This window comes from Volvox carteri (genome assembly GCF_000143455.1).
Source record: "Volvox carteri f. nagariensis unplaced genomic scaffold VOLCAscaffold_16, whole genome shotgun sequence".
In the NCBI taxonomy this organism is placed as follows: Eukaryota; Viridiplantae; Chlorophyta; class Chlorophyceae; order Chlamydomonadales; family Volvocaceae; genus Volvox; species Volvox carteri.
This window is the reverse complement of record NW_003307559.1, coordinates 891,628-906,055: the sequence shown is the minus strand read 5'-3', so window position 1 is coordinate 906,055 and position 14,428 is coordinate 891,628. Positions and strand designations below refer to the sequence as shown.

At 55.7% G+C, this 14,428-nt stretch overlaps 4 protein-coding genes across 4 annotated transcripts in view; all 4 read left to right on the top strand.

The window, feature by feature from the left end:
• Nucleotides 1–2,473, top strand: part of VOLCADRAFT_104498 (uncharacterized protein) — a gene marked incomplete at both ends in the record, with an annotated part of 12,575 nt that extends 10,102 nt beyond the window's left edge. The window contains 2 exons of the mRNA XM_002949912.1: nt 1,015–1,238; nt 2,432–2,473. Coding sequence (XP_002949958.1) covers nt 1,015–1,238; nt 2,432–2,473 — 266 coding nt within the window. The remainder of the gene's footprint in view (nt 1–1,014; nt 1,239–2,431) is intronic.
• A 1,625-nt stretch (nt 2,474–4,098) lies between these two features.
• Nucleotides 4,099–5,691, top strand: VOLCADRAFT_104497 (uncharacterized protein). Its single transcript, XM_002949911.1, has 2 exons — nt 4,099–4,260; nt 4,585–5,691. Exons 1-2 carry the CDS (start codon nt 4,149–4,151, stop codon nt 5,250–5,252), a joined length of 780 nt encoding a protein of 259 aa, XP_002949957.1. The 5' UTR covers nt 4,099–4,148; the 3' UTR covers nt 5,253–5,691.
• Nucleotides 5,692–5,983: 292 nt separating this feature from the next.
• On the top strand, nt 5,984–12,849 carry VOLCADRAFT_90299 (uncharacterized protein; the record flags this gene model as incomplete). Its single annotated transcript, XM_002949910.1, has 10 exons — nt 5,984–6,907; nt 7,052–7,516; nt 7,980–8,061; nt 8,740–8,882; nt 9,212–9,249; nt 9,820–9,889; nt 10,232–10,240; nt 11,067–11,209; nt 11,678–11,792; nt 12,529–12,849. The coding sequence occupies 10 exons, from the start codon at nt 5,984–5,986 to the stop codon at nt 12,847–12,849; spliced, it is 2,310 nt and encodes a 769-aa protein (XP_002949956.1).
• A 710-nt stretch (nt 12,850–13,559) lies between these two features.
• VOLCADRAFT_90298 (uncharacterized protein) overlaps nt 13,560–14,428 on the top strand; it is a gene marked incomplete at both ends in the record, with an annotated part of 10,068 nt that continues 9,199 nt past the window's right edge. Inside the window, 2 exons of the mRNA XM_002949909.1 lie at nt 13,560–13,607; nt 14,263–14,325. Of these exons, the coding sequence (XP_002949955.1) occupies nt 13,560–13,607; nt 14,263–14,325 (111 nt within the window). The remainder of the gene's footprint in view (nt 13,608–14,262; nt 14,326–14,428) is intronic.

The window sequence follows — 14,428 nt, the reverse complement described above, 5'->3', positions numbered from 1 at the left end:
GCGTGTGCGTGTGCGTGTGCGCGTGCGTGCGCGTGCGTGTGCGTGTGCGTGCGCGTGCGCGTGCGCGCGCGTGCGTGTGCGTGTGCGTGCGCGTGCGCGCGCGTGCGTGTGCGTGTGCGTGCGCGTGCGCGCGCGCGCGCGTGCGTGTGCGTGGGCGTGGGCGTGCGTGTGTGTGTGTGTGTGTGTGTGCGTGTGCGTGTGCGTGTGCGTGTGCGTGTGCCTGTGTGACTGTGTGACTGTGTGCCTGTGTGTGTGTGTGTATGTGTGTATGTGTGTGTGTGTTGTCCTCACCTTCGTACTGGAGCTTGTTTTGACTGACACACATCCAGAGGAGTGAGTCAACAACGGGAGAGTAGCTAAGACGAATTAACGAACAAACGGCATTAACAAACGACGCTAACCAACGTAAATTATACCGATGTATGCGCCTCCTTACGTCTGTGTGAAGTGGACAGAGTGAAAAGTGGCATTCACACCTGGCATTCGCACCCCCCCAAGAGTGCTATGCTTAAGTGCCGTACACCGTACATCGCGGGATATTGTTGGCTTTGGTGTGTCTCTATGCCTTGTCCCGCATGATTGTTTCAATTGTGCCATTAGGACTTAGCTGTTTAGTGACCCGGTGCTGGTTGGTTTTCCTGGGGTTGTTTTACTGCGCTTTGCTGCTGCTGTCATCGCTGCAACTTTTTTTCTGCTGCTGTTTCTGCTGTTGCTGCTGCTGTCGTCACTAAACAGCTAAGTCCTAATGGCACAATTTAAACAATCATGCGGGACAAGGCATAGAGACACACCAAAGCCAACAATATCCCGTGATGTACGGTGTACGGCACAGCAGTAGCACCTGCATCATCCCAACCCCCACAACCGCACCCAACCTGCCTAAAACCCCATAACCCATTTTACAATTCTCAAGCAACCCCTCCTTATCTGAAAGACCGCTCAACAACGAGGAAAGAGCACGAGGCTCATACCAGCTGTGTCTGCTCTTCGAGGACGACCTGCATGACGGTTAAGGGAGAGGGGAAAAGCAAAGCACGTCAGAGTTAATTCGCTCGCAACGAAGTACCTACCAGCTCCATACGACTCGCTCGGTGTTAAGGCAGTCGCACCAGGCCGAGCCATCCACAGTCGTAAGCACGTACAAGAAGAAGAAGAAGAAGAAGAAGGCAGTGGAAGGTGTATGCGCGAGCAGAAGGGAGCGGCAGGCAGAGTGCTCAGAGGGAGTGCTTAGCAGGCAGGTACGATGCAGGAAATGCCTCTGATGTTGAAGTCAGACTGGGAATGTCCGGCTTCATCGTGGATGGTTTCAAGTGAAGGAAACACACACGCGCTCAAGCGCCACAAGCAGGGCTGCAAGGACGAGACAGGAAACCCGACACACGCAACAGACAAGGCTCCGCGCATGCAAAGACACATGCAATCATATGGATTGCCCCAGATGGTGGTTGCTGTGGGAAAGGAATGTTAACTGCTTCCCGCACAAACAGCACATGCGCTTGATTACGGTCATCAAAAGACGATGCAAAATAAACGACGTCGCTATTTCAGGCTATTTTAACTGTTAAATCCGCTACACGCGTCCGATTACCGCGGATAAATCTCCAATCTAGCCTATTGGTACCAACAAAACGACGGCCTCCATGGATGTGAGCTATGTTAGGTTTCCGGCCAGTCGCTAGCAGCATACTGCCAGGGCTCTGGTTCGTCAGCTAATAATGTTTCAATCAATTGTATATATAGCGGTCAATTCTTTGAATCCCAATAAAAATTTTAGCATGCGGTGTGGTGGGGTTGAGGTACAAGGTCACCAACTGGAACGGCGACCTGCAGTCTGGCCTGTTAGCTTCTGGGTAGGAACGGATGAAGGGCTCGTGGCGTTTCTTATTCAGCACTATGAGGAGAGGGAAACCACATTTGTCAACGATGTCAACGGTGTTGGACGTGACCCGACCTGTTGCTTACGTCGGAAGATGGGTGCTCCGAAAGCATATTGGGCACCATTTTACAAAATAAGGGGTGGCTGAACTCACACACATAGTTGGCGCACATCACCCCTTCTTGAGAATTATATCTGGCAAATTGCTGTGCTCGCGAGAGCGGTTACCGATGAGCGGTTAATTATCTGAGGTGATGATCTTTATTGGTATATTAGTCTCTACTGCAGTGCACGGCCAGCTGGCCCGATGGCTCTACTCTTCGGGAGTCTGGAGCCCACTGTAACAACCACACACACACACACACACACACACATAGTATATTGCTGTCTTTCCGCGCCTTTTCTTCACACATGCTTCATATTCATGGATGATGTGAATAGCATTCGGGGGATGCAGTAATATTGCTTTCAACTTGTTAAAAGGGATAGTGTACGATCTGTACTCGTCGTCGTATCCGATCTTGTTCCTTACTGCTCCGCGTCGCTTGCTTGCAGCAGCTGGCTGTGGTCGGAGTAGAAAACCTGGCCACGAGCTAAAAGGAAAACGGAATGATTGTCCTTCACACTCATGACGGCGTCACATTGCCTGTTCAGGCATACACCCCAACAATGAGGCAACAGCCATAATGATGTCGTTTTAATGTGGATGGATTTGCGGTACTATGAAATAAACCTACAATTGTTGTAGTACATGTACGGCGGATCCGCAAAGACCAACGCTCGATATTCGGCCATTTCGATATCCGGCCGGAGCAAAGACCAACGCTCGATATTCGGCCATCGTAGTCTTGTGCTTGTTACAGTCGTTACTGTTTTACTGCATTTACGTTGTTACTGTTTTACACATATCGCACTGATTGCAGAGCTGTCCAATACCTTAGGAGTCAGCGGGACTCATGACGTACGGCTCATGACGATGCCAGTAAGCAGTTACAAATAAGTGATGCGCATTGATGCCTTAGGGGCGGCGTCCGCCGTAAAAGCCGGCGGGGCCCCATGGACGGCTCCATGGACGGCGCATCATTATGCGATGACCATCGTAACTATATGTATGGAAACCGGCAACAACGGACTGCGAAAGCACAGAGTCATCATGCATCGTACAAAAAGCAACAACAGCCACAAACTGCTGACAAGCTTCTTGTCAGATATACAACAGCCCGCAGAGGCGGAAGTATGATTGGCGCAGACTTATTAATCCATACATCACTTTTGGAATACAAATGCAAACTGAAACGAGTCACATGAAAAAAAGATCTACGTTTTTTTTTGGCCAGCAGGTAAGTACATCACGACCGGCAGGCCAGCAGCTGCGACCGATGCCAAAACCGTAATCTGCTGGCCAGACCTCTATGTACCAAATCTGGCCCCTGCTAACTAATGCAGCAGAAGAGGGTTTCCAAAAGATGGAGTGAATTCAACCTGCCCTGATATCAGAATCAGAACAGTCATCCAAACAACCACCGTACCCGCAAAAGGCGACGGAAGACAAAGCAAACCGCAAAGCCCCGGCGACGCGATCAGAGGACACGCAAAGGAGGATAGAGGTGCCAGAAGTCCACGCGACAGGGAAAATGAAAGCGAAGTCCTTGGAAAGCCGCAAACTGCCGCCAAACAGGGGCTCCGGAAATCTCGGCGGCAAACTCGTAATAACATTCATTTCTACACTCTATTGTCCCTGCTGCCAGCTCTGACAACTTTATTCCCTGTTACTGTGCAACCAAACAGTTTGGACAGCATGGACCCTAAACCTCCATCCACCCTTTCCTAGCGGTAACCATAAGCATAACCATTTACAGATCACCACCCCCTTATTACACACAAAACCTGTGTATGGAAGTATGATAGACACCAGTGAAGGAGGTAAGGGGCGACAGTGGCGCATTTGGCGGTAATCACCGCTGCAGAACTTGCTGATCAGCGATGAGAGGTTTCGGAAGCGCTTTTACTCGTAGGGTACAACAGTTTTCTTGTTGTACCATCCTGAAGATCGAACAGCGCGCAACGTATTCGGAAGGTAGGAAAAGCCCATGCGAAATCACCTAGTACAGATTTACGTAACACCTCCGCCCACCTAACCGCTGTACGTGCAGCGTGTCGGGCCTTATGAACCCTTGTGAACTTAATAAGAAAGCAAAAGTACGAATTCACAATAGGTGAAAGCGGCCTCATTTACATTTGAGCGAAACATTTTAATGTATATCTAGGGTATATGTATAAGGGTACTTTTTGTTATCGACGGAGTGAGGCAAATCGCTGTTGCAAAATGGCTTCGACCGGCTACGGGTGGCGAACATTTGCAATCGCAACCATAATCCTTACAGGTAGGAACATTACTTGTGATAAAATATAACTTTTGTTTGGCACGACGCTCTTGCTGCCTTCTGGCTTCCCTTTGTCCTTCACCTTTTGTGCTTCATATCGCGCTGGCCATCCAGCCATCACGTCTGCCATTAATGAAATACTTAACATATACTACTTCCTAAATCTCTAAATCGCTAACTTTGAAGTCGGCCTTCCGCTCTCGCGCCTTCGTGCCCCTGACCGTCCCTAACTCGCTGCCTCTGCCTGTGCTTCGCACCTCTTCCCCCTCTGCTTGATATGCACCTTGCTGGACGTCCGCACTTCACCTCACATCTACTCTGCAGTGATAAGTCTTGCGGCAGAAACGGCGCGCGCTGCCTCGCCACCTCCACCTCCGCGCTCGTCGCCGCCCTTGAGGCTCAAATCGCCGCCGCCTTCCCCCAGACCTCCTCGCCCTCCACCGCCGGTGAAGTCCCCCCCGCGACCGCCATCCCCCAAGTATCCGCCGCCGCCCCCAGCTCCACCTCCTCCACCGGTCCCATCTCCTCCACCCCCTAGGGTCCCATTCCCGGAGGCCCCTTACTGCCCCTTCTGTGTCAACCTGACGGTCACCAACTACGCCACCACCACACCCTTAACCAACAGCACGTGTGAAACCATCCAGAAGCTCCTTTCAAACGGCATCGTCAACATCTTCGTCACCAATCTAAACGCTACACTGCTGTCCGTCGTCAGCAACTGCAACGTAAGCACGGGCGACATCAGCGTTTGTGCCGGCCTGCTGGGTGCTCTCTACGATAACGCGGTGCCGCGGCCTTCAGTTGAGACTGTTCGGGATTTCCTTCAGAGCACGTTGAGCACGTACATGGAGCGCTGGAGCGGCGTGATTACATCATGCGCCAAAAAAATCTCATTCAAGGGTGTCCTCCGCCCAATATCAGGAATCTGTCTCCCCAGCCACACCTCTGCACTATACTGTGGCGCATCTGGGAAGTTGTTGCGTCGTCCCTAAAATTATGTACAACTTTCAAGTGCTGCTCCTTTTGGTTTTGTATCGTATCAGGAATATATGTCTTTACCTTCAGCAGCCATTTCAGCCATAAGGCACTAGAGGCACGTAGGACGGTCCAAGCGATGTGCTGTCGACGTCGCCGCTGGATGTATCTCTAGCAGATGTTTGATGTGCTCCGATAAAATTATAGCAGCTATGTGCTTACACCTTACTTATTCTTTGAAAGGATGCCGTTACTTGTTTGTCGGATAGCTGGCGGGACGGGGTGCTAAGCGGCGGCTGTGATATTGCCACAGGATGCAGGCTGGGCTGCAGGCTGTTATTTGAGGGGGGCGCTGCCTTATTTCAAATTAGAATGATGTCATGGGCCACCTCGTCTAGAGCACATGGCTGGTTCACTTTCATGCAATATTAAATAGCACTGTAAGACACTGCCATGAGAGACGCGCCGAGCTGCAGCAGTCCGCCGTGAACCATGTCGTCCGGCGCAGTGCCGGCACTGTCCGGCACCGCCCCAGGCACCGCTTTTTGCACCGGCATCTACGCATTTTAATCAACCGCTCGTCGCGCAACCTTGTTTCAAACAATCATGGTACACAGCACAAGCAGTCTTTGTCTCTGAGAAAACAGCAGCTCCTGATCATTTTTTGCAAACTTCTTAGACGTTTCAGCGCTGTTGTGCTGCAAAATCCGCGCCCGTGAAGCGCAAAGCACACACTTGTGTGGAAAAAATGGGCAACGGCGTCCTTAGCAAGCAGCACAGCTTACATGGTTCTCAGCTGGAGTCTTTACCAACGCCGCTACAAGTCCCCTCAGACGGCAACCGAGGCGTCAGCGCAGCTCTGCTCCGAGAATTTGAAGGTTATGACGCGGCCGCGGAGAGCATCAGCAGCAGCCAACGTCTCACCACCACTGCTCGCGAACCAGCCGCGCCTCAGCCGCCATCGGAATGTATCGCCACCGCCAATAACAATACCAACAACAACGACAACAACAACGACAACACAAGCTGCGATTTATTCCATGCCGAGCACCTCCGTAAAGGTCTGAGAGCTAATCCAGCTGGAGGTCTAGATTTGCCGCCGCCGCCGCCGCAGCAGCAGCAGCAGCAGCAGGGCGTAAAGGAGGCGAAGATCGTAGTCGGTGGTGGCGAGGCAGCGCCAAGTGCTGCTCACAGTGACCCGCGGGTCACTGACCCATGGGTCAGTGACCGCATGGCGGCGGCGGCGACGTCGGCGTCCGCTTCTCATGGGCCTGTACCCCTTGACGAAGAAGCGCTGCGGAAGCATGAACTGCTACAGCTACAAGAGCAGCAGCAGCAGCAGAAGCTGCGGCGGCTGCTTGGGCTGAATGCGCAAGATGACGAGGGGGCAGCGGCGGCAGCGGGGCATCTTGGCGGAGGCGCCTCGGCCGGTGCTGCTGCGGAAGCAGCGAAACCCCACGCCTACGCGTCGCCAAGTCGTACATGGGAGGCGGGGGAAGAAGAAGTTGTGGCGGCGCCCGAGGAGGATGAATTAGGACAGGAAGCCCCGTCCCTGGAGTATTTCGCCATCCTGCGCTCTGCGAACCGCAGCGGCGGCTGCGGCGGCGGCGGCTGCAGCACGGCCCTCTCCAGCGGTCCTGGCGGCGGCGGCGACGGCACCACCGCCTGGTCCGTCGGCTCAGATGTTGGCTCGGCGGGACCCAACCTGGATTCCCTGGACCTGTACAGCGCCGGTGTGTACGGCTACGGTTACGCCAGCGGCGGCGGCGGTGGTGGCGGCGGCGTTGGCGGCGCGGACAGCAGTAGCGTCGGCCAGGTGGGCGAATCAGATCTGGTCCGTACACTGGAGGAAGACGACGGCGGTGACTGTGAAGGGGGAGGCGAGGAGGGGGCCGAACTTGAGGAGGCGGCGGAACCGCCGCCGCCGCCGCCGGAGTCGGTGACGGCGACTGTAACTGTGACGGAATCAGGCAACCCGTTCAATATACCGGACCAACTTCGCCTAGCGGAGGAGCACTACGTACGGCTTCAGCTAGCGCGGAAGGCCGGTGGCGGTGGCGGCAGTAGCAGTGGCGGCAGTATCAGGAACGAGGCACAGACGCTTCTGGATCCGCCAACTTCAGAGCTATCGGACGAGCAGTTAGCGGCGCTGCGTCCGGCGGCAGCGGCGTATGCGGCGCCGCCGGCGGCGGCGACGGTGCAGCTGCTGGCGGCGCCGCGGGGGGTGTCGATGGGCCCCGCGAGCCTTCCCGGGATGCAAGAACATGCCAGCGATGATGAGGTACGTCTGCGGTCTGTCTGTCTGTCTGTCTGTCTGTCTGTCTGTCTGTCTGTCTGTATTTGTGTGTACGCGTGCATGCCATGGGAGCTGTAAGATTGATCAACCTGAGCGACGTTGTTTAACCGGGCATTCCGTGATTGGAATACTTCCCTGGGTGCGGGCGGGGCGGGGTGGGGTGGGGGGGGCGGGGCGGGGGGAAGCGGAGAGAGCAATCAGGCGCAGGAATGGTGCACCTCACATCATACGCACGAGTCAAACCCTACCCCACACAGTTCCTTAACCGCCATCAACCACCATAAACCGCCAAGAAACTCATGAAGCCCCCCTCGAGTAAGGTTCAGGCCTCCATACAGACATACAGACATACACAGTAAATGAAAAAGCAGTTTGTACGGCAGTCACATTATTGCTGATACTAGCGCTACGTTTGCACCCGCTCCGCTTGACCATCTGTCGTACACAGGTACAGCAGTTGGTTGAGACGCTTAGGACGAGCAGAGGAGCGCACCTTTCAAATGCTACAGCAGCAGCAGCAGCAGCCGGTGGTCAGGGGAGCGGCTTGGAGAGCTGGGAGGGAGCTGATGTCGGCGGGGGTGGAGGAGGAGGAGGAGGAGGGGGAGGAGGGGGAGGAGGGAGGCTAGATGCCGGCGGAGGAGGACCTGCACCTCTATCGGGTACGAGGAGGTGTGCGTGTGTGTGTGTTTATGTGGTTCAGGAAGAGATGTTCTTCCTGAACCTCTCATGAAAATACAAAAAGCATGAAAAAAAGCAAAAATATGAAGCAAGGGAAAAAGCGCAAAGGTTTAGGAAGTAGAAGGCCGTACTTTAATGTCCCACCACAACCACCACAACCACCACAACCACCACGAAGGGACGGAGGAACCCAACACCGGAATCGGTTACCCCCCCCCCGGAGGTTATTCGTTCATGGGTGCCGTCCTCCTCCTCTTGCCTGAACTCGCTTCTGCTAAGGTTTAGCTCATTTCTAGGGTTTCTCGTCGTACATTTACAACATTTACAACTATTCATCGTATATTTTTCCCTCCTCGCTCGGTTGTGAATATTGAATTTGGATTTGGATTTTCCCTGCCGGAACGATCTTGCACCGCATCTTTCCCCGCACCGATTTTGTTTGGTGCCGGTGCCGGTGTGATTTCGTTAACGAAACCAAAACACTCAACGTGTTCACATCACGTCGTACCATGTCACTTTGTCGTACAAAGACGAGGTGCTGGATCGAGCTCTTAAGGCTGCCCGGGACGACGAGCAGCGCTTTCGTCACGAGTGTACGGAAGCGGTGGCGGCAGCGGCGGCGGCGGCGGCGGCGACGCTGCCGGGCATGGCCGAGCTAGCTACGGAGGAGGAGGTAGGAGAGGTAGAGAAGAAGAGAGAGAGAGAGATCAGAGGGCCGAGGATGAGGCATGTCGTATGTACGTATGATAGCTACTACCCATACAGCGCACGTTTCTCGCTGTGTCGTACTTCGTCGTACACCGCTCCCTGTGACGTCACCGCGTTGTTGTGTATAGGTCTTGCAGCTGGATCATGCAGTGGCGATTGTACGGCAACTGTCGTCCGGTTGTTGTACGGCGGCTGCCAGCGGTGGCGGTGGTGATGGCGCCATTGCCCCGGACAGTACACATAGGGCCCCTTTGTCAGGTATGACACAGCCCGATGCCATGATCGGTCGTACAGCGATTCGATTTGGTGCTGATTGATAACAGAGATTACGGGTGAGCAGATGTCGCCTCCCAAGCTCCAAAACACACAGCAAGCAAAGCACACGTGCTCGTACATAGCTTAGGGTTTTAGGGTTTCCTAGTTCCTAGTAGAGCGAAATCGAGGGGAATTCGAACGGCTCGAACGTGCAAAGGAGCGCTTTTCCCTCCTCCCCCAAACGAGCGCTAAAACCGCCACACAGTACAACATACAACACGACATTGTGGGCCCTATTACACGGCTTGTCGTACTAGCTGTCGTCATGTACTGGTCATGTACACACGCGCCATGTACACACACGCACATACACACGCGCATGATCTGAGATTGTGTTTTTTTACCACCGCCAAGCCCCCCCACCTCCCCACCCCCATTTTCTCACTCGGCTGTTGTCCGTTCCGTGCGTGTTTTTCCTTTCCCCCACACCTCTGGTTGGAGACTTCTTACAATTTCTTTTTGTCAGTATCTGTCTCTTCCTGAGTTATCCGTCTAATCTCTGATAGCAGCAGCTCCACCCCCAGTCTGTGGGCCGTCTTCCTCCCCCCACCCAATCTGATCTGCCTCTTTCCCGCGTCCTTTTCGAGACGTCCAGAGGAGGTCGTACGGCAGGCGCGTAAGGCCCTGGAGGACGACCAGCGGGCCTACGCAGCCGCGGTCAGTGGCGACGGGGCCGGCGACGACCCTGCGACTGCCGTACCTTCGTCGGTTCGTAGGGAGCACGACGGACAGGAGGAGGAGGAGGAGCACCGACGACGTCAACCGTCTGGCGGCGGCAGTGGCGGCGGCGGCGCTGCGGATGCAGTACGGCACCTGGCGGGCGTAGTCTTCGGAAGGGTCCTTGGGCCCGCGGCGGCGGCGCTGACGTCAGCAACGGGAAATAGCGGCGGCGGTGGCGGCGACCCTGCAGCAGCAGCAGCAGCAGCAGCAGCAGCTGACGTCAACGGAGCTGCCGTTGAGCCTGATTTCGATGTGACCCACCGCCACCCCGCGCTGGAGGATGTGGAGGTGAGGTTGGGGGGAAGGGGGGGGAACTGAGGCTGAGGCGTGTCGCGCTCACGTAATGGGGGGCCCAACCTTACTGGATGAGCCAGGTACGACAGATAATACGGCAGATAGTATGGCAGGTAGTACGGCAGATAGTCCGGCAGATAGTACGCGGAGTACATGTGTTCGCAGGGGACATCGTCTCCTTCGTGCTCGTCACCCCTCACCTCCGGCGGAGGAGGAGCTCCAATCCAAACGATATTCAACTTCAACGAAACGTCGCCGACATCATGAAACGTTCCGTGATCTCCCTCGAGACAGCTGTGCCCGCCCACCGTCGTCGTACAGTGTCGTAGAGCTCCCCGGAAGCTCGTGCCACGCCGTACAGTGTGTATCAGTAATATTTACGTTATGCGGAAAAGAAAACCCTCATAATGAACTCCCGTCCTCCCCCCGCCTAACCCCCTCATCTCGCACTCGCGCAACTAAACAAGCGCCCCGCCTTCCCACCACCCTCGTCCCCCTCTTCCCCCGCACCAATCTGACCTCTCCCAACCCGCAACCCCAACCACCACACACCTCCATAAATACACACACGCGCGGTTGTGGCACCGGATGGTGGTGGCGGTTCTGGCGGTGGCGGTGGTGGTGGTGTCAACAATTTGGTGGTACAGCGACCGCTGCGGCCTGAGGAGGGGGCGGAGGAGGCGGAGGGCGTACTTCTTCCCCGCTCCTCCCTTGGTGATGCTGCCACTGCTATCGCTACTACTGCTGCTGCTGCTGCTGCTGCTACACCGGCAGCACCTACTACTGCCACAGCTGCGTCCGTAGCTCCAACCGCTGGCAGGGAGGGCGCCCTACCGGGCAGCTCGCCTCCGACGAAGAGCCCGGGGGCGTGGCAGTCGCCAACAGCATCATCGCCACCATCAGAGTTGACGGCAGCGCCAGCGCCAAGCTCCGAACCAAGCTCACCGTCGGCGGCAACGCCTGGTGCGTCGCTGAGATCAGACCGCGGCAGCGGCGGCGGCGGGGGCGGCGGTGGCAGCGGCGGCGGCGGCGGCGGCAGCGGCTGGGGCTTGGAGCAGGTCCGTGTGGTGCTGTTTGTTGGCGGTCGTTGGTCGTTGGTCGTTGGTGCTGCAGAAACGTTTGCGTTGCGTTGTGTTTTGTATCGCGTGCACGTGCGCATTCAATAACCTGACATGCTGCGTGTACGACATGTACTGACATGTACACGGGCTGGGCCGTACACGGAAAGAAATGCGAGGCAATTATGCTCTTTCCGTACAATGGAGAAGGGAGGAGCTGTCCTTGTAAAGGCCATCCTCGCCGTGCGGCGCAGCCGAACTCCGCGCTCGGCCCTATTGCCCCCAAACAGCATGAAGAGAAGCACTACATCCCTCTTTCCGCCCTGGTGCAACAGGTCCTAGCGCTCCCTGGCGCTGCCGCCGCCGCCGCCAGCGCTGCTGCGGCAGCGGCGCAGCAGCGCCTGTCGTACGCCGGCCACGCCGCTGCGCACGCTCTGGAGGCGGCCGCCCTTCAGGTGGCCGGAGCCGCCATCGACGCGGCCTGCAAGGTAGGTCGCTGTCAGTCTGTATGTATGTTCGTATGTTGTTACAGGGTGGTATACCTTCACCAGCGGCCCCCTTTCCCTAGGAGGCAGTTCCCTGCGCTCCCCTGCGAGATAGGCACCCTAATCCATTCACCCCATCCGACTTCGGAATGTATTCGTTGGGTTCGGCAACTCACCACCAGCATCCAACCAAATCTAGCGGATCAACGGCGCCTCAACTTAGTTCCTGGTCAGCGCGCAAGTTGATATTATCACGTCCTACACCGTCCACAAGATGGGGGCCCACCTCCAAATTCACACACCGAGAGGTCGGCAGGCGGATTTGAACCCGCAACCTACGGGAGCAGAAGTCAGGCCTTAACTTCTGCCAGCCACCTGCCTATATGTATCTATGTATGTATGTATGTAGTTCTGTCTGTATCCATGTCTGTACAGATGTCTGTACGCATGTATGCATGGTATGGCTGCTTGACGCGCGGATAGTCGCGCGTGCTTGCGGTGTATGCAGTGTGTGATGTAGCCGTGGGGCGTAAGGTTCCCCCCCGGGGGGATGTGGTGGGCTTGGTGGGCTGGTGTGAATGCGTAGTAGTAGCTAAAGTAGCAGGGAGATATGGTTGCATGGGAACACGTAGGTACGACATTTGCTGTACCATTAGGGGAAATATACCGGGGCAAGCGTGCTACGTACGTGCTGGCAAATGGAGTACGACAATTGTGCAATGCGGCGGCGACTGTACAGGTGATGGGAGTGGGGGAGGGCGAGCCGAGGTCCGCCGGCGATGGCGGTGACGGAGGCGACGGCGGCGAGTTCATGGAGGATGGCGGGAGGGTTATGCCGGCGGAGGCGGAGGCTGTGGCGGAGGAGCCGGCGGGACCACATGACGAGGCGACGGCGGCCGCCGTCGCAGGTGGTGGCGTCCGGGCGGAACAGCCGCCGGAGGCCGCCGCCGGCAGCGGCAGCAGCAAACGCGGCAAAGGTGGCAGTAGTGACGGCGGAATTCGATCCGTCGCGGCCGATGCAAAACACTTGGTGCATGAGGCCCTGCGCATCCTGGACTAAACTGACGTGGAACTGATAAAAACAAAAACGTAATAAATAGCCTAATTAGGGCTTTCACACAGACTCGTCGCCAAGTACGACAACCGGAACTGTTGTAGTACGCACGTATTGCATTGTTGCGCGCTTTTAAAACGTTGCGATGTTCTAATGCAAAAGGAACGGGGTAGCTAAGAAGGCCGTGTGGATTTAAGATTTTTCAGTCTAACGGCCGGTCAGGCAGAAGTTGGGTAGCCCCGGGGTTGCCTATTTTGTCAGATAAGGAGGCGGACGCGGAACCAGGCAGCTTCTTTCCCGTACATACATCACGATATTCGAAGCGCCGTTGGTTGGAGCATCCAACGGGAGCCGTCTGCTGTAGTAGGAGCGGCACAACCCCGCAGCAGTAATGTGTATTGTGGCAGACACGCTAACATGCACATACAGATGATATAGGTAAAAGGGTAACAATAAATGTGGCATTTGTAAGTGGCGGGCACACGGGGAGAAATTACAAGATAAAAGGCACGCTGGTTCGGAAGTATAATCGGCTAGCCGTAGTCGGGTGGCCGACGGCGGTGGTCGGCTTTAGGTCGAGACATCACAGCAGAGGCGGTGTCATGGGGGCGGGACATCGGTGCGCGTGAGCGCAACCAAATTAAAATTTCCCAATGGTATTTTAATACTTCTAAGGTATTTACACCTTGGTATAATTGTTCACCGATATCACCGATATGTACCTGAAACAAACTGCTGATGATGACCGCGCTCTCGGGATTGCGGTGAGTTGATGCGGTTGATGAGCGCTGTGCTGCTGGATGGCAAGTGGCGAAATTACAGAGACTTAAATGCTCGCAACAACGGTGGTACGACAGCAAGTGAACTCCAACATACCGAGCATCCGCGCAAATCAGTCTCTCTCTCTCAATACCATTTAACGTCTCTTCGCTAAGGTAGCGAGTAGAGACAACCAAGAGCCAGCCAAACTACACTGACCCGCAGTGGACAAGAAACAACGAAGCGTACCCAGATATGGAGAATGAGGTATAAAATCCTGTCCCTTATTTGCCAAGCTTTGCCCGTGTCAGCGGCACTGGGCCACAAGAGTGGTGTCGGCGGGTAGACCGGCCGAGAGAAGGCGCGACTGAGGGCGTTTCCCGCCTTCGTCGGGAGTTAAGCGAATAATAGCGTTCCTGTTATCTCAATTAGTGCCAGCCGGGGCAACTGCTGAAGAGAAAAGCAAGCAAGCATACCTGGTCGTCCGACCCATTTAATAAGCAGCGACCGACGGACCAGTCGGACAAACCAGGAAGAGCGACAAGTCATCCATGCGGAATTAATTATCGCAACGAAGCGACGACAGAGCACCCGACCCAGAGCCGGGCCCAGTCCACCCCCATCTGACTTTCCGACCTTGTCCTTTTGACTTGCTCGTAGTGGGCACTGGCGAGGAACGCGATTGGAGGCGACGGGGAGGAGATGAATTTCCCAGACAGACCGGTGAGTGATTAGTTCGAGGGAAAGGCGGGGTGGCAGATGTCCCCTCTAGCGACGCAGTGACAATTGTTCCCTCTAGCGACGCGGTGGCAGAGGTCCCCTCTAG